At 42.4% G+C, this 19563-nt stretch overlaps 1 protein-coding gene across 3 annotated transcripts in view; it reads left to right on the forward strand.

Annotated features, from left to right (window-relative positions):
* The window catches only part of LOC133538460 (collagen alpha-2(VI) chain-like), a 45892-nt gene that overhangs the window by 21527 nt on the left and 4802 nt on the right, over positions 1 to 19563 (forward strand). For all 3 annotated transcript variants that reach the window (XM_061880097.1, XM_061880095.1, XM_061880098.1), the window contains exons 13-25: positions 2659 to 2721; positions 2797 to 2850; positions 2922 to 2957; positions 3031 to 3093; positions 7199 to 7261; positions 7393 to 7455; positions 7571 to 7633; positions 7730 to 7780; positions 13052 to 13150; positions 14890 to 14952; positions 15025 to 15060; positions 18506 to 18551; positions 18653 to 18805. In XM_061880097.1, the coding sequence (XP_061736081.1) occupies positions 2659 to 2721; positions 2797 to 2850; positions 2922 to 2957; positions 3031 to 3093; positions 7199 to 7261; positions 7393 to 7455; positions 7571 to 7633; positions 7730 to 7780; positions 13052 to 13150; positions 14890 to 14952; positions 15025 to 15060; positions 18506 to 18551; positions 18653 to 18805 (853 nt within the window). The remainder of the gene's footprint in view (positions 1 to 2658; positions 2722 to 2796; positions 2851 to 2921; positions 2958 to 3030; positions 3094 to 7198; positions 7262 to 7392; positions 7456 to 7570; positions 7634 to 7729; positions 7781 to 13051; positions 13151 to 14889; positions 14953 to 15024; positions 15061 to 18505; positions 18552 to 18652; positions 18806 to 19563) is intronic.

Here is a 19563-nt window from a genome sequence, read left to right on the forward strand (position 1 = left end):
GGGTCTAAGTCAGACCTACATAGGAGTTTTTGTTTCATGTCGCTATGACATTCCTAACAGAAGTTACATGCAGTTTTGTCTGTAATTTTTTCCTAGGGGGCGCTAGAGCGCAATTTTCATTTTGGGGGATTGGTTGCTTAATATGTTGGGAAGGTTTGCTATACCGGCGTGTGTGTCAAATTTGGTGAGTTTTGAAGCATGTTAAGGGGGTCAAATTACAGCGCGTAGGTGCGGAATAATAATAAAACACAGCAGTTTCAATAGGGTCCTTGGCCCATGGCAAAGGACTCTGCGGACCCTAATTACACGGCGGGCCAGAGTTTGACGCCCATGGTGTAGGGCATGGATTACTGACACTTCTGAGTTTTTAACTCCACAGTACATTTCAAATGATGTTGTCAAGCAGGCCAACATTAGCCAGGAAGTGAGTTTGAAAAGTGTTAGCCCTTAGCTTGGTTTTAGCAAGCCAGGCCTTAGCATGGTAAACGAGTAAAACAACTTGCACTGATGGTTAATGGTTGTACTTCTATAGTGCTTTTCTACCCCTTTTTAAGGAGCCCAAAGCGCTTTGACAGTATTTCCACATTCACCCATTCACACACTGATGGCGGGAGCTGCCATGCAAGGCGCTAACCAGGTGCCATCAGGAGCAAGGGTGAAGTGTCTTGCCCAAGGACACAACGGATGTGTCTAGATGGTAGAAGGTGGGGATTGAACAAGTAACCCTCAGATTGCTGGCACGGTCACTCTCCCAACTTCACCACGCCGTCCCCTGAGCCCAGTCTATAAAATACGCTACACCTCCCTGATACCGAACTCTGTAGAATTTGCACCTGGCTCACTGACAAACTATCAATACACTTAGGTGAAACAGAATCCATCCTATTTGGGTCCCAAATCCACCTTAACAAAGTCAGTGAATTCACTTTTAAAGTGGATGACATTGTTATCACCAGCAAAGATGAGGTCACCTACCTCAGTTCCATTCTAGAGGCTAATATTTCCTGTGATAAAATAGCAACAAATGTAATGAAAAAAAGTCAACCAACGAACAAGATTTCTCTACAGAATCTCCTCTCTGGTCAACAAAAGCACCATGAAGATTCTAGCGGGAACTCTCATTCAACCCTTCTTCGACTACACATGCACCTCCTGGTACCCCAGCACCTCCAAAGCCCTCAAATCTAGACTCCAAACATCCCAGAACAAGCTAGTCAGGTTACTTCTAGACCTTCACCCCAGATCACACCTCACTCCAACCCACTTCTCCAAAGTGGGCTGGCTCAGGGTGGAGGACAGAGTAAAACAACTTGCAGTGAGCAGGGTCTATAAAATCCGCTACATTTCCCTGTCAAACTACTTCCATAAAGTAAATGACAGCCATAACCACAACACCGGGGGGAGTGGAGCTCCCCCTGGTGTAGGTTCCATTCTAGAGGCTAATCTTTCCTGTGATAAAATGGAAACTATGGTAATGAAAAAAGTCAACCAACGAACATGATTTCTCTACAAAATCTCCTCTCTGGTCAACAAAAGCGCCATAAAGATTCTAGCGGGAACTCTCATTCAACCCTTCTTCGACTACGCATGCAACTCCTGGTACCCCAGCACCCCCAAAACCCTCAAATCTAGACTCCAAACATCCCAGAACAAGCTAGTCAGGTTACTTCTAGACCTTCACACCTCACTCCTACCCACTTCCCCAAAGTGGGCTGGCTCAGGGTGGAGGACAGAGTAAAACAACTTGCACTGAGCCTAGTCTATAAAATCCGCTACATCTCCCAGTCAAACTACTTCCATAACATAAATGACAGCCATAACCACAACAACTTGCTCTGAGCCTGGTCTATAAAATCCACTACACCTCCCTGATACCGAAGTACATGTCAAACTACTTTCAGAACATAATTGACCGCCATAACCATAACTCCAGGGGGAGTTCCACAAACCACGTCAAACCCAGATTCCGATCTAACAAAGGTCTTAACTCATTCTCTTTCTATGCCACATCAATGTGGAATGCACTCCCAACAGGTGTAAAAGAAAGTACATCTCTATCCTCCTTCAAAAACAGCACTAAAAGAACACCTCCAGGCAACTACAACCCTACACTAAACACTAACCATCCCCGAACCACATCCCATCTCCCCGGATTGTAAATAATCAAATGTAAATGCTTTCGGAGCTCACTATGTTCTCTGCTGGCTGTACATATTCTACAAAGTCAGACCTAAACTGTTTCAATGTCCATTTCTCAGATGATATAATTGTTGATGACTGAAGTGCTGATATCAACCAAACCTAACCCCCCGGATTGTAAATAATTCAATGTATATACTCTGAAGATTAACTTGTTTGATGACTGTATCATGCTGATAGTATATATTTGTACCATGAATTGATTAACGTGGACCCCGACTTAAACAAGTTGAAAAACTTCTTCGGGTGTTACCATTTAGTGGTCAATTGTACGGAATATGTACTGAACTGTGCAATCTAATAATAAAAGTATCAATCAATCAATCAATGGTGTTAGCAAGTTAGCTCTTATAGCATCTTTAGACCTCCTGCTAACGTGAAAAGGATTTATTCGATTAAATTAAATCAATTAAATGAACCTTGTAATCCTACCTGTGGTTGATTTTTGCCGTCGTTCAGGGCGACCTTGGCCTACCCGGGAAGTCAGGCCTTGCAGGCCCTGGAGGTGAACGAGGATCAAAGGTAAACACAAACCCCCCCAAAAAATAATCACATTCCCACCAAAGTCAAAAAAACAGGTGGATTTTATGTATGCAGGGTGAAAGAGGAAATCCAGGGAATCCAGGACCCCCAGGAGAAAGGGGACTACCGGTACGAATTAAACTAGGTTTTCATTGCCAAGACCGTTAACAATAGTAAAACAACAATGTGAATCTTTCAAGGGACTGAGTGGCTCAAGTGGACCAAAGGGCGAAGTGGTATACTTCTGTAAAATCACGATCAAGGACTTCCTTCTGGTGACTTTTCAAGGATTGTCCTAAACATTAACAGGGAGCGCCAGGAGAACAAGGACCGAAGGGAGCTCAAGGACTTCCTGGGAAAAAAGGAGAGAAGGTGAAATCATCGCTCAAAAATGTTCTTTTAATCCTTGAGTATCATTAGCTTTTTTATGCGTTTTCATTGGCAAGTTGACCTCTACAGCAGCTGTGTTATACAATATAAAAACATGACATCATCTCTTCAATTCTGATCACCTGGACTACTTTCCCGTAGGAAATAATGGAATACAATCTGTTCCAGTCTCAAAATGTTACCTTCTTTAAAACGTCAGTAACTGTACAGGTTACGTTTCATTATTTTTATAATCAATCCATGTTTATTTATATAGCCCTAAATCACGAGTGTCTCAAAGGGCTGCACAAACCACAACAACATCCTGGGCTCAGATCCCACATCAGGGAAAGAAAAAACTCAACCCAATGGGAGGACAATGAGAAACCTTGGAGGTGAACGCAGATGTGGTCCAGATTTACCCCCCACCCCCCTGGTGACCAGTGCAATGGACGTCGAGCGGATCTAGCATAATGTTGGGAGAGTCTAGTCCATAGTGGATCTAACATAATAGCAAGAGTCCAGTCCATTGTGGATCTGACAAAATAGTGAAGGTCCAGTCCATAGTGAATCTAACATGATAATGAGAGTCCAGTCCATAGTGGATTTAACATAATAGTAAGAGTCCCGTCCATAGTGGATCTAACATAATAGTGAGAGTCCAGTCCATAGTGGATCTAACATAATATTGTGAGAGTCCAGTCTGTAGTGGATCTAACATAATAGCGAGAGTCCAGTCCATAGTGGATCTAGCATAACAGTGAGAGTCCAGTCTATAGTGGATCTAGCATAATAGTAAGAGTCCAGTCCATTGTGGATCTGACATAATAGTGAGAGTCCAGTCCATAGTGGGTCTAACATAATAGTGAAAGTCCAGTCCATAGTGGGTCTAACATAATAGTGAAAGTCCAGTCCATAGTGGATCTAACATAATAATGAGTCCAGTCCATAGTGGATTTAACATAATAGTGAGAGTCCAGTCCATAGTGGATCTAACATAATAGTGAGAGTCCAGTCCATAGTGGATCTAACATAATGGTGAGAGTCCAGTCCATAGTGGATCTAACATAATAGCGAGAGTCCAGTCCATAGTGGATCTAACATAATATTGTGAGAGTCCAGTCCATAGTGGGTCTAACATAATAGTGAAAGTCCAGTCCATAGTGGATCTAGCATAACAGTGAGAGTCCAGTCCATAGTGGATTTAACATTATAGTGAGAGTCCAGTCCATAGTGGATCTAGCATAACAGTGAGAGTCCAGTCCATAGTGGATCTAACATAATAGTGAGGGTCCAGTCCATAGTGGATCTGACATAATAGTGAGAGTCCAGTCCATAGTGGATCTAACATAATGGTGAGAGTCCAGTCCATAGTGGATCTAACATAATAGCGAGAGTCCAGTCCATAGTGGATCTAACATAATATTGTGAGAGTCCAGTCCATAGTGGGTCTAACATAATAGTGAAAGTCCAGTCCATAGTGGATCTAGCATAACAGTGAGAGTCCAGTCCATAGTGGATTTAACATTATAGTGAGAGTCCAGTCCATAGTGGATCTAGCATAACAGTGAGAGTCCAGTCCATAGTGGATCTAACATAATAGTGAGAGTCCAGTCCAAAGTGGATCTAACATAATAGTGAGAGTCCAGTCCATAGTGGATCTAACATAATAGTGAGAGAGTCCAGTCCATAGTGGATCCATCATAATAGTGGGAGTCCAGTCCATAGTGGATCTTACATAATAGTGGGAGTCCACTCTATAGTGGATCTAACATAATAGTGAGAGTCCAGTCCATAGTGGATCTAACATAATAGTGAGAGTCCAGTCCGTAGTGGATCTAGCATAACAGTGAGAGTCCAGTCCATAGTGGATCTAACATAATAGTGAGGGTCCAGTCCATAGTGGATCTAACATAATAGTGAGAGTCCAGTCCATAGTGGATCTAACATAATAGTGAGAGTCCAGTCCATAGTGGATTTAACATTATAGTGAGAGTCCAGTCCATAGTGGATCTAGCATAACAGTGAGAGTCCAGTCCATAGTGGATCTAACATAATAGTGAGGGTCCAGTCCATAGTGGATCTAACATAATAGTGAGAGTCCAGTCCATAGTGGATCTAACATAATGGTGAGAGTCCAGTCCATAGTGGATCTAACATAATAGCGAGAGTCCAGTCCATAGTGGATCTAACATAATAGCGAGAGTCCAGTCCATAGTGGATCTAACATAATATTGTGAGAGTCCAGTCCATAGTGGGTCTAACATAATAGTGAAAGTCCAGTCCATAGTGGATCTAGCATAACAGTGAGAGTCCAGTCCATAGTGGATTCAACATTATAGTGAGAGTCCAGTCCAAAGTGGATCCAACATAATAGTGAGAGTCCAGTCCATAGTGGATCTAACATAATAGTGAGAGAGTCCAGTCCATAGTGGATCCATCATAATAGTGGGAGTCCAGTCCATAGTGGATCTTACATAATAGTGGGAGTCCACTCTATAGTGGATCTAACATAATAGTGAGAGTCCAGTCCATAGTGGATCTAACATAATAGTAAGAGTCCAGTCCATTAAACAAGAGACACTACACTAAAACAACAAGGAAAGAGTCTTCACTGTTGCACTGGTTTAAAACCAAATGAAGGACTGTAAAATGTAAACCTTACCTGGTTTGATGTGATGAATCTACTTCTTCTTACGCTTAAATATCTTTGCTTGAGGCCTAAAAAGCCATAGCAACAAAACACCAGCAGAGTATTTTCATGTTTGCGGGTCTCGAACTCAGACGTTTTATGCGATTTAATAGGAAAAGTTGTTGAATTTAGAAGTACTTCAGTTTATTAATTCTTCCCTTTCATTCTTTTTATTCATATATTCAACCTACTCTTCCAATGCCCACTTTTTGTATACCTTGTTGAAAAACCCATCCATTTTCTACCGATTGTCCCTTTCCAGCAACCTCAAATGTCCACTGCAGCGGACGTTGGCTCTCAGGAAGATAATTGTACTCGCTGACTGATAATAATCAGAACAGGGGTGTCAAACTCATTGTAGCTCTGGGACCGCATGGAGGAAAATCTATTCCCAAGTGGGCCGTAATGGTAAAATCATGGCATGATAACTTAAAAATTAAGACAACTCCAGGTTGTTTTCTTTGGCCAAAAATAGAACGAGCACGTCCTGAAAATGTAAAAATCCTCCGGATTTTCAAGTTTGTTGAACAGTCTGAGGAAATTGGTGCAGCTTCGAAAACACAATGAGCTTGGACTTCGTCTCAGTGTATCTACAAAGCCAGGATTAAACTTTAAGTCACAGTCTTTCTGGCATTGAACAAAAAACACAACATGTAAACTCTCCGCTCAATTTAGGCTAACCTCCTCCAACCTCCACGGACAAAGCTACTAACAATGGGAGACCGGGCTTTCTTGCTCCCAGTCTGTGGAACGCTCTCCCTGACCACATGAGGGCACCTCAGACTGTGAAAGCTTTTAAAAAAGGCTTAAAAACCCATCTTTTTAAAAAAGCCTTTTTATAGACATGCATGCTGGTTCTAGCTATTGGGTTTTTGTAGTTGTATATTTTATTTATTTTTATTATCTTTTTACTATTATTATTATTACTATTTTTTACACTCTGGCAACGTAAAGTGCTTTTTTCCAAATAAAATGTATTATTATTAAATACCTCCTTTGTTATGTCCACGTATTAATCCAGTGCTAACTCAACAAACAATAACAAACAGAGGTAAAAACTATTCAAAAGCTTTAAGTTCACTTTTCTCGTGTTTGACAGGGACATTTTGGGGGAATAAGGGTTCCAGATGACGAGTTGTTCGAAGCAGAACACAAAAAACGGCAGGTTTTAAGTTTGATGGGGGTCGAGGAGGAGGAGCCGCAGTCCCCATTTACTGTGTACTTCCTGCTTGGCCTCGGTATAAACCGTTTGCTTGCCTAACAGAATTGCTATTGTGACATCCAGTGGACACATTTAGAACAGCAGTTTATTTCGTTGAAAAAAAAAAAGCAGATAATCTTTATACTTGGCAAACTCATCACGCGGGCCCGTGAATTAGAATAACAATTTTAGATGAACTGTGCTTTCATTCGAAGGGAGAACGAGCAGTTCAGGGAGGCCGAGGACGACCGGGGGAGGAAGGATTCAAGGGTGCAAAGGTGAGCTTCTTGAGGAGACACCGAATCCTCCTTGGACCGAGATTGGAAAAACTTTTTATCTAACATATTTTGTAGAAGAAAAGAAACCACAAAAAGATGTATTACTATTAATAATCAACTCTCTGTTTTAGGGGGACCGTGGACTGCCAGGACCGAGGGGTCAACAAGGAGAACCAGGGAGTCCCGGAGCAAATGTGGGTTGTTGAAAACGTCCGAACTGTAGTATAATTTGCGAACAATATAAAAACAATGAGGTAGTTATACCACAAGTGAGTATTACTAACAATAGTGTTAATCTTACGCAAGCAGGGCACCATGGGAAATCCTGGGGATCCTGGACCGAGAGGAGACCCAGGCAGCCAAGGACCAACGGTAGCCTTGACGTCTTTCCAACTGATTGACTGAGATTGAGAATTTCTTTCATGGCTTATCCTCCTAATATGTACTCTAAATGTTTGTTTTTTAAAGGGTGATAAAGGAAGACCAGGATTCAACTACCCTGGACCGAGAGGACCATCTGTAATGTTCTCTTTGCTACATCAAATTCTTACATATTGCTTAATATCCAACAAATAGTCCACAAACATTGGTTGGACAGCCAGAGTAAAGAAAAGGCTGTCATATTATGTGCAAAATTTAGTTTTTTTTTTTTTTTTAGAACGTGTAGAAAAAAACAATACAGGGTCTTTTTAACTTTTTGTGCCAATTTGAAATAAATATAATGCTGATTGTGCGATGATTGAATAGTAACAATTTGAAAGAGATTGAAAAGTTCATTAATTTATACATAATCAGTCCAAAAATAAGTGTACGCATGTAAACTTATTTCCCATGTATTTCAATATTTTTTAAATTGATTTATTTCATTATTCTTAAAATGTAGTACAAGAGGGAAAAAATTGGTAGTTTGCTTTCAGAATAATGGCAAAAACCCGTTGGTGGAGTTGAATACATTTGTGTTAAATAGGTCAGGTTCTGGTGTTTGTCTGGACCTCGAGATGCAGAAATGGCAGGCAAACGCAGAAGGAAAGGGAAAACAGGTCTAACAAAGTAGAAACTGTCATAGTGCAGCAAGGTAGTGCACAAAAAGCTACCGGCATACAGAGCATAGAGCAGCGTTTTTCAACCTTTTTTGAGCCAAGGCACATGTTTTTCGTTGAAAAAAAATCCAGGGGCACACCACCGGCAGAAAACATGAAAAAATTAAACTCAGCAGCCGATATTGACAATAAAAAGTTGGTCCTGTAATTGTTGGATATGACTTTAAATCATGACAGACCATACATCCGTCAGGTTGTGTTAGTCACAAACCCCAAGATGCAGAGATGGGGGCAGGCATTGAGCAGGAAAACATGATTTCATCTTCAAAAATAAAGAAAAAAAACACAAACCAGGAACTACGAGACATGAAACAGGAACTCAAGACAAAAAGACAGCACGCTGCCAACAGCTACAGGAACCAACAACAATCAACCGGTAGGGGCTACAATAATCAAGCACTGACTGGAGGACAAAGCAGGTCTAAATAGCATCTGGCTGATTGACACCAGGTGTGGCTCGGGGCCAATCAGCCACAGCTGAGGGGAAAAAGCACTCATGGATACAAGCAGGATGCAGAGGAAAAACTAAAACATGACCAAGCTGTCAGGGACAAGCCTGACAACATCACTATATCTCTTATCTCAAAGTAGGTGTACTGTCAACACCTGTCACATCACGCCCTGAGCCTACTCAGTGGCCTAGTGGTTAAGAGTGTCCACCCTGAGATCGGTAGGTCGGGAGTTCAAACCCCGGCCGAGTCATACCAAAGACCTTTTGTTTATTTTTGAATTAAGCTAATTGCTTTGTTGGGAACACGTGTGTGAGACGATGGTTTTGTGGTGATCCCAATATAAAGATGACAGCGGGAGGCAGTGTGCAGGTAAAAAGGTATATAATGCTTAATTAAAAAATAAACAAAAGGCGAGTGCCCCTAAGAAAAGGCTTGGAAGCTTAGGGATGGCTATGCAGGACGAAACTGAAACTGAACTGGCTATAAAGTAAACAAAAACAGAATGCTGGACGACAGCAAAGACTTACAGAGTGTGGAGCAGAGGCAGCGTTCACAAAGTACATACGAACATGACATGACAATCAACAATGTCCACACAAAGAAGGATAGCGTCCACACAACTTAAATAGTCTTGATTGCTGGGATGGGTCAAATGCAGAGGACAGATTTCGTCACACCTAGTGTGTGTGTGACAATCATTGGTACTTTAACTTTAACTTATGTGGAGTTTTCTGCTGTTTTCCTGTGTGTAGTCTTTTAGTTCTTGTCTTGCGCTCCTACAGTTTTTAAGTGGCTTTTCCTGTTTTGTTGGTGTGTAGCAGTTTCATGTCCTCCTTTGAGCGTTATTCCCAGCACCTGATTTGTTTTAGCAATCAAGACTACTTAAGTTGTGTGGACGCTATCCTTCTTTGTGTGGACATTGTTGATTGTCATGTCATGTTTGTATGTACTTTGTGAACGCTGCCTCTGCTCCACACTCAGTAAGTCTTTGCTGTCGTCCAGCATTCTGTTTTTGTTTACTTTATAGCCAGTTCAGTTTCAGTTTAGTCCTGCGTAGCCATCCCTAAGCTTCAATGCCTTTTCTTAGGGCCACTCGCCTTTTGTTTATTTTTGAATTAAGCTAATTGCTTTGTTGGGAACACGTGTGTGAGACGATGGTTTTGTCGTGATCCCAATATAAAGACGACAGCGGGAGGCAGTGTGCAGGTAAAAAGGTATATAATGCTTAATTCAAAAATAAACAAAAGGTGAGTGCCCCTAAGAAAAGGCATTGAAGCTTAGGGATGGCTATGCAGGACGAAACTGAAACTGAACTGGCTAGAAAGTAAACAAACACAGAATGCTGGACGACAGCAAAGACTTACTGAGTGTGGAGCAGAGGCAGCGTTCACAAAGTACATACGAACATGACATGACAATCAACAATGTCCACACAAAGAAGGATAGCATCCAGACAACTTAAATAGTCTTGATTGCTGGGATGGGTCAAATGCAGAGGACAGATTTCGCCACACCTAGTGTGTGTGTGACAATCATTGGTACTTTAACTTTAACTTATGTGGAGTTTTCTGCTGTTTTCCTGTGTGTAGTCTTTTAGTTCTTGTCTTGCGCTCCTACAGTTTTTTGCCGGCTTTTCCTGTTTTGTTGGTGTGTAGCAGTTTCATGTCCTCCTTTGAGCGTTATTCCCAGCACCTGACTTGTTTTAGCAATCAAGACTAAGTTGTGTGGATGCTATCCTTCTTTGTGTGGACATTGTTGATTGTCATGTCATGTTCGTATGTACTTTGTGAACGCTGCCTCTGCTCCACACTCTGTAAGTCTTTGCTGTCGTCCAGCATTCTGTTTTTGTTTACTTTATAGCCAGTTCAGTTTCAGTTTAGTCCTGCGTAGCCATCCCTAAGCTTCAATGCCTTTTCTTAGGGGCACTCGCCTTTTGTTTATTTTTGAATTAAGCTAATTGCTTTGTTGGGAACACGTGTGTGAGACGATGGTTTTGTCGTGATCCCAATATAAAGATGACAGCGGGAGGCAGTGTGCAGGTAAAAAGGTATCTAATGCTTAATTCAAAAATAAACAAAAGGTGAGTGCCCCTAAGAAAAGGCATTGAAGCTTAGGGATGGCTATGCAGGACGAAACTGAAACTGAACTGGCTATAAAGTAAACAAACACAGAATGCTGGACGACAGCAAAGACTTACTGTGGAGCAGAGGCAGCGTTCACAAAGTACTTACGAACATGACATGACAATCAACAATGTCCACACAAAGAAGGATAGCATCCACACAACTTAAATAGTCTTGATTGCTGAGATGGGTCAAATGCAGAGGACAGATTTCGCCACACCTAGTGTGTGTGTGACAATCATTGGTACTTTAACTTTAACTTATGTGGAGTTTTCTGCTGTTTTCCTGTGTGTAGTCTTTTAGTTCTTGTCTTGCGCTCCTACAGTTTTTTGGTGGCTTTTCCTGTTTTGTTGGTGTGTAGCAGTTTCATGTCCTCCTTTGAGCGTTATTCCCAGCACCTGATTTGTTTTAGCAATCAAGACTATTTAAGTTGTGTGGATGCTATCCTTCTTTGTGTGGACGTTGTTGATTGTCATGTCATGTTCGTATGTACTTTGTGAACGCTGCCTCTGCTCCACACTCAGTAAGTCTTTGCTGTCGTCCAGCATTCTGTTTTTGTTTACTTTATAGCCAGTTCAGTTTCAGTTTAGTCCTGCGTAGCCATCCCTAAGCTTCAATGCCTTTTCTTAGGGGCACTCGCCCTTTGTTTATTTTTGAATTAAGCTAATTGCTTTGTTGGGAACACGTGTGTGAGACGATGGTTTTGTGGTGATCCCAATATAAAGATGACAGCGGGAGGCAGTGTGCAGGTAAAAAGGTATATAATGCTTAATTAAAAAATAAACAAAAGGCGAGTGCCCCTAAGAAAAGGCTTGGAAGCTTAGGGATGGCTATGCAGGACGAAACTGAAACTGAACTGGCTATAAAGTAAACAAACACAGAATGCTGGACGACAGCAAAGACTTACTGTGGAGCAGAGGCAGCGTTCACAAAGTACATACGAACATGACATGACAATCAACAATGTCCACACAAAGAAGGATAGCATCCACACAACTTAAATAGTCTTGATTGCTGGGATGGGTCAAATGCAGAGGACAGATTTCGCCACACCTAGTGTGTGTGTGACAATCATTGGTACTTTAACTTTAACTTATGTGGAGTTTTCTGCTGTTTTCCTGTGTGTAGTCTTTTAGTTCTTGTCTTGCGCTACTGCAGTTTTTTGGTGGCTTTTCCTGTTTTGTTGGTGTGTAGCAGTTTCATGTCCTCCTTTGAGCGTTATTCCCAGCACCTGACTTGTTTTAGCAATCAAGACTAAGTTGTGTGGATGCTATCCTTCTTTGTGTGGACATTGTTGATTGTCATGTCATGTTCGTATGTACTTTGTGAACGCTGCCTCTGCTCCACACTCAGTAAGTCTTTGCTGTCGTCCAGCATTCTGTTTTTGTTTACTTTATAGCCAGTTCAGTTTCAGTTTAGTCCTGCATAGCCATCCCTAAGCTTCAATGCCTTTTCTTAAGGGCACTCGCCTTTTGTTTATTTTTGGATTAAGCATTAGATACCTTTTTACCTGCACACTGCCTCCCGCTGTCGTCTTTATATTGGGATCACGACAAAACCATCGTCTAACACACGTGTTCCCAACAAAGCAATTAGCTAACGGCTACAGCACATTTGCGGATTATAATAACTGGTTTGTAAAAAATATTTTTAACCCAATTAGGGGAAATTACATCATCTCCCACGGCACACCAGTTAAAAAAACACTGACATAGAGAATGCTATGCAGCACATCAAAACACGAAGCAAATGGTGCATAAGGCATAAGAAGCATCCTGATTGGCAACCAGGGAAAGGTTAGGGAGCAAATGCTCAGATAGGAAAGTGGAGGCTAACAGGAAGTTGAATTAAAAATAAGAGCGCTGGACAGCAATTAATACAGGAATAAGACCAGAGAACTAAAAACTGTCATGTGAGGTCACGACACAACATTGTTTACTATTATTCCCAAATGAACGCATCCTGATTGTATTTGCATGCCAACCAGTAAAGTGACACAAAGTCACTGACCCACAATGCATTATGGTCTTAGGTCCTTAAACTGGCTAACAAAAAAAAGTTTTGGCGTTTGTCATAAATACATTTCCAGACGTAACTACTATATGTTTTCTGCAGGGTGACAGAGGTAGCCCAGGGAGAAAAGGAACCAGGGGGAGTCGAGGCGAATGCGGTGCAAAAGGAGACCCAGGGGATCCAGGTCCACGTGGCGAGTCGGTCAGTTTCATTCATCGGTGGGACGATTTGAGAAAAAAATTGAACGGCATGACGGGGTCTACTTTTGATCAATGTGTCAAAACCTACGATCAATCAATCAATGATTACTTACATAGCCCTAAATTACGAGAGTCTCAAAGGGCTGCAGAAGCCACAACGCCCAAATAAGGGCAAGGAAAAACTCACAAACCAGTGGGAAGTCGATAAGTGACTATGAGAAACCTTGGAGAGGACCGCAGATGTGGAGACCGGATGCAATGGACGTTGAGTGGGTCTGACATAATATTGTGGAAGTCTAGTCCATAGTGGATCTAACATAATAGTGAGAGTCCAGTCCATAGTGGATCTAACATAATAGGGAGAGTCCAGTCCATAGTGGGCTCTAACATAATAGTGAGAGTCCAGTCCATAGTGGATCTAACATAATAGTGAGAGTCCAGTCCATAGTGGATCCTACATAATAGTGAGAGTCCAGTCCATAGTGGATCTAACATAATAGTGAGAGTCCAGTCCATGGTGGATCTAACATAATAGTGAGAGTCCAGTCCATAGTGGATCTAACATAATAGTGAGAGTCCAGTCCATAGTGGATCTAACATAATAGTGAGAGTCCAGTCCATAGTGGATCTAACATAATAGTGAGAGTCCAGTCCACAGTGGATCTAACATAATAGTGAGAGTCCAGTCCATAGTGGATCTAACATAATAGTGAGAGTCCAGTCCATAGTGGATCTAACATAATAGGGAGAGTCCAGTCCATAGTGGATCTAACATAATAGGGAGAGTCCAGTCCATAGTGGATCTAACATAATAGGGAGAGTCCAGTCCATAGTGGATCTAACATAATAGTGAGAGTCCAGTCCATAGTGGATCTAACATAATAGAGTCCAGTCCATAGTGGATCTAACATAATAGTGAGAGTCCAGTCCATAGTGGATCTAACATAATAGTGAGAGTCCAGTCCATAGTGGATCTAACATAATAGTGAGAGTCCAGTCCATAGTGGATCTAACATAATAGTGAGAGTCCAGTCCATAGTGGATCTAACATAATAGTGAGAGTCCAGTCCATAGTGGATCTAACATAATAGTGAGAGTCCAGTCCATAGTGGATCTAACATAATAGTGAGAGTCCAGTCCATAGTGGATCTAACATAATAGTGAGAGAGGCCAGTCCATAGTGGATCTAACATAATAGTGAGAGTCCAGTCCATAGTGGATCCAACATAATAGTGAGAGTCCAGTCCATAGTGGATCTAACATAATAGTGAGAGTCCAGTCCATAGTGGATCTAACATAATAGTGAGAGTCCAGTCCATAGTGGATCTAACATAATAGTGAGAGTCCAGTCCATAGTGGATCTAATATAATAGTGAGAGTCCAGTCCATAGTGGATCTTGCATAATAGGGAGAGTCTAGTCCATAGTGGATTTAACACAATAGTGAGAGTCCAGTCCATAGTGGATCTAACATAATAGGGAGAGTCCAGTCCATAGTGGATCTAACATTATAGTGAGAGTCCAGTCCATAGTGGATCTAACATAATAGTGAGAGTCCAGTCCATAGTGGATCTAACATAATAGGGAGAGTCCAGTCCAACAGGAGACCATCCCGAGCGGAGACGGGTCAGCAGCCCAGAGATGTCCCCAACCAATGCACACGAGGGGTCCATCGACGTACATTTAAAACATAACAGCAGCGCGAGCTTTACTTGTGCCTGTTTTGATTTTCTTTGTTCAGGGGGAGCCAGGTCAGGCAGGGGAGCACGGAGCCAGAGGACCAACAGGAGACCCGGGGCCCGAGGTGAGCAACGAGTACCAGTACACACGACACTGACATTTGACAAGTGTGTTGCTAAGTGCTGCATGTGTGCAGGGTGGCCATGGACCAGAGGGTGATCCTGCACTCACTGTGAGTACATCTTTTAGGTAGCCCTTTGGAGGGGGTGAACATGCTTTATCAGTATCATGCTTCAAACCCCGCTTCGAAAAGCAGTGTATTAGAAAACATGCTAATTTTTTTTAGCCATTAATCCTGACTTCCTCATTTTGATTAAAAAAAATCAGCACAAATTGTTTTTAATATTTGTTTTGTAGATTAATTTGTTTTATTTGTTTAGCTCCTAATTATGCTGAACAATTTAAATGTATCATTATTTAATGAGTTTAATTACATTTTTAAGTATTAAATAGTATTAAGTTGGTCAAAAAGGCTCCACGGTGGAAGAGGGGTTAGTGCGTCTGCCTCACAATACGAAGGTCCTGCAGTCTTGGGTTCAATCCCAGGCTCAGGATCTTTCTGTGTGGAGTTTGCATGTTCTCCCCGTGACTGCGTGGGTTCCCTCCGGGTACTCCGGCTTCCTCCCACTTCCAAAGACATGCACCTGGGGATAGGCCCCTCCCACTTCCAAAGACATGCACCTGGGGATAGGCCCCTCCCACCTCCAAAGACATGCACCTGGGGATAGGTTGATTGGCAACACTAAATGGTCCCTAGTGTGTGAATGTGAGTGTGAATGTTGTCTGTCTATCTGTGTTGTCCCTGCGATGAGATGGCGACTTGTCCAGGGCGTACACCGCCTTCCGCCCGATTGTAGCTGACCCCTGACCCCAAATAAGCGGTAAAAAATGAATGGATGGAAATTGGTCAAAACATTTATATAGCTCAGTTGGTAGAGAGGCCGTGCCAGCAACTTGAGGGTTGCAGGTTCGAGCCCCGCTTCCGCCATCCTAGTCACTGCCGTTGTGTCCTTGGGCAAGGCACTTTACCCACCTGCTCCCAGTGCCACCCACACTGGTTTAAATGTAAGTTAGATATTGGGTGTCACTATGTAAAAGCGCTTTGAGTCACTAGAGAAAAGCGCTATATAAATATAATTCACTTCACTTCAAATATGGACAATATGGAGTTTAAAAAAAGGATATATACTTTTGTAAATTCAGGCAAATTGATGTACTTTAAATATTTTCTGTCCATCCATCTTCTTTTGCTTATCCGAGATAGGGTCGCGGGGGCAACAACCTAAGCAGGGAAGCCCAGACTTCCCTCTCCCCAGCCACTTCGTCTAGCTCTTCCCGGGGGATCCCGAGGCGTTCCCAGGCCAGCTAGGAGACATAGTCTTCCCAACGTGTCCTGGGTCTTCCCCGTGGCCTCCTACCGGTTGGACGTGCCCTAAACACCTCCCTAGGGAGGCGTTCGGGTGGCATCCTGACCAGATGCCCGAACCACCTCATCTGGCTCCTCTCCATGTGGAGGAGCAGCGGCTTTACTTTGAGTTCCTCCCGGATGGCAGAGCTTCTCACCCTATCTCTAAGGGAGAGACCTGGAAACTCATTTCGGCCGCTTGAGTTTATTTAATTGTATTTTTCAGTGTTCAAGTCGGTTAAAAAAATATTTATACTTTAATAAGGACTTTTCTTGTTTTTAATTTTAGGAAAACTGGTGCACTTTAGGGCTTCACGGTGGCAGAGGGGTTAGTGCGTCTGCCTCACAATACAAAGGTCCTGAGTAGTCTGGGGTTCAATCCCGGGCTCTGGCTCTTTCTGTGTGGAGTTTGCATGTTCTCACCGTGTGAAGTGAAGTGAATTATATTTATATAGGGCTTTTTCTCTGGTGGCTCAAAGCGCTTCACATAGTGAAAACCAATATCTAAGTTACATTTAAAGCAGTGTGGGTGGCACTGGGAGCAGGTGGGTAAAGTGTCTTGCCCAAGGACACAACGGCAGGGACTAGGATGGCGGAAGCGGGAATCGAACCCGCAACCCTCAAGTTGCTGGCCGCTCTACCAACCGAGCTAAACCACCCCGTGAATGCGTGGGTTCCCTCCGGGTACCCCGGCTTCCTCCCACTTCCAAAGACATGTGAGTGTGAATGTTGTCTTTCTATCTGTGTTGGCCCTGCGATGAGGTAGCGACTTGTCCGGGGTGTACACCGCCTTCCGCCCGATTGTAGCTGAGATAGGCACCAGCGCCCCCCGCGACCCCAAAGGGAATAAGCAGTAGCAAATGGATGGATGGTGCACTTTAAATATTTTCTGGTCCAGACCAAAATATTATCCATCCATAAATGTTCTACCGCTTGTCCCTTTTGGGGTCGCGGGCAGTGCTGGAGCCTATCTCAGCTGCATTAGTGCGGAAGGCGGGATACACCCTGGACAAGTCGCCACCTCATCGCAGGGCCAACACAGATAGACAGTCAACCTTCACACACTAGGGCCAATATTAAAGTTTGATCAATATTTGTCTTTTTTTGTTTTCTTCAATTTCAATGAGCCCAGAGTGTTATGCAGTTTTACTTGGAATTTTTTTTATAAACAACTGTCTGTTTATTTTTATAGTAGTCTGTTTATTTCAATTTTTAGTTTTTTCCCTTCATTACCTCTTGTGTTATTTATTTAACCCCATATTTGTTCCCACTACCGCACCTTGAGTTGGAGTCTTTAATCTCCATCCATCCATCCATTTTCTACCGCTTATTCCCTTTTCGGGTCGCAGGTAGTGCTGGAGCCTATCTCAGCTACAATCGGGCGGAAGGCGGGGTACACCCTGGACAAGTCGCCACCTCATCGCAGGGCCAACACTGATAGACAGTCAACCTTCACACACTAGGGCCAATATTAAAGTTTGATCAATATTTGTCTTTTTTTGTTTTCTTCAATTTTAATGAGCCCAGAGTGTTATGCAGAGGTTTACTTAGAAAAAATGTTATAAACAACTGTCTGTTTATTTGGATAGTAGTCTATTTATTTCAATTGTTAGTTTTTTCCCTTTATTACCTCTTGTGTTATTTATTTAACCCCATATTTGTTCCCACTACCGCACCTTGAGTTGGAGTCTTTAATCTCCATCCATCCATCCATTTCCTACCGCTTATTCCCTTTTGGGGTCGCGGGGGGCGCTGGCGCCTATCTCAGCTACAATCGGGCGGAAGGCGGGGTACACCCTGGACAAGTCGCCACCTCATCACAGGGCCAACACAGATAGACAGTCAACCTTCACACACTAGGGCCAATATTAAAGTTTGATCAATATTTGTCTTTTTTTGTTTTCTTCAATTTTAATGAGCCCAGAGTGTTATGCAGAGGTTTACTTAGAAAAAATGTTATAAACAACTGTCTGTTTATTTTTATAGTAATCTGTTGATTTCAATTGTTAGTTTTTTCCCTTTATTACCTCTTGTGTTATTTATTTAACCCCATATTTGTTCCCACTACCGCACCTTGCGTTGGAGTCTCTAATCTCGTTATATGCAAATATAATGACGATATAGTCCATTCTATTCTGTACTATTTATAGTCGAGAGTGGGCGAGATTGATTTGGAGTGTTTACAGTCTAACTGCATCACTTGTCACTGCAGGATTGCGACGTCATGACATACATCAGGGAGACTTGTGGTTGTTGTGGTGAGCAATCATGACTACTATGTTAATGAAACATGAGCGCAGGAAGCGGTCGATTAAGATGACTTTTTTTTTTTTTGGCCTGCTTATCTTTGTCGTCTCAGACTGTGAGAGGCGCTGCGGTGCTCTGGACATCGTATTTGTGATAGACAGCTCGGAGAGTGTCGGTCTGACCAACTTCACCTTGGAAAAGAACTTTGTAATTAACACCATTAATCGTCTGGGATCAATGGCCAGTGACCCCTCGTCTCCGACTGGTAAGATTGCCTTGTGAATGTCGCCATAAAAACGCCTTAAAGGGGAACTGGACTTTTTTTGGGGGGAATTGTTCCTATCGTTCACAATCACTATAAAGAACAAAACAGATGGATGTTTTTTTTAATGCATTCTGACTCGTAAATGAAGGTTTGCTTACCTATGGGAGGTCCTCTATTCCTCCCATAAAAGCCACTAAATAACCGCCATCAATACTCCATTTAAATGTATTATTGATATTGTTATTATAAGCGCTAACGCAGACTAACTATTTACAGGGTCGCCGTGCCAATGTTGACATCACCAGCTGGTCAGCTGCTTCCTCGCCACAGTGTTGGTGAAGGTTTATTGTGAATCATAAATAATGCCTCTCACCTGGGTAGTAGACGGATGACGAGGTATTCTGATGAGTTGGTACACTTTGACAGCCAATTTAGACTCAGAAATGGTGAGAAAGACACAGAAAGGTGCTCGGTTCCACCCCGCTTTACCACGAGAGGATTATGAGTCATTCGTCATCTACACAGGAAAATAGCAAGATTTTATTGGTCGGCACTTTAATGACAGAAGACATTGTACAGTAAGTGGGGGTTACGCGTACCCCTGGGGGTACCTGAAGGTGTGCCAAGGGGTAGGTGAGATTTTAAAAAAATATTCTAAAAATAGCAACAATTCAGAAATCCTTTAATATATTTATTGAATAATACTTCAACAAAATATGAATGTAAGTTCATAAACTGTGAAAATAAATGCAACAATG

This window comes from Nerophis ophidion, linkage group LG19 (genome assembly GCF_033978795.1).
Source record: "Nerophis ophidion isolate RoL-2023_Sa linkage group LG19, RoL_Noph_v1.0, whole genome shotgun sequence".
Taxonomy (NCBI): Eukaryota; Metazoa; Chordata; class Actinopteri; order Syngnathiformes; family Syngnathidae; genus Nerophis; species Nerophis ophidion.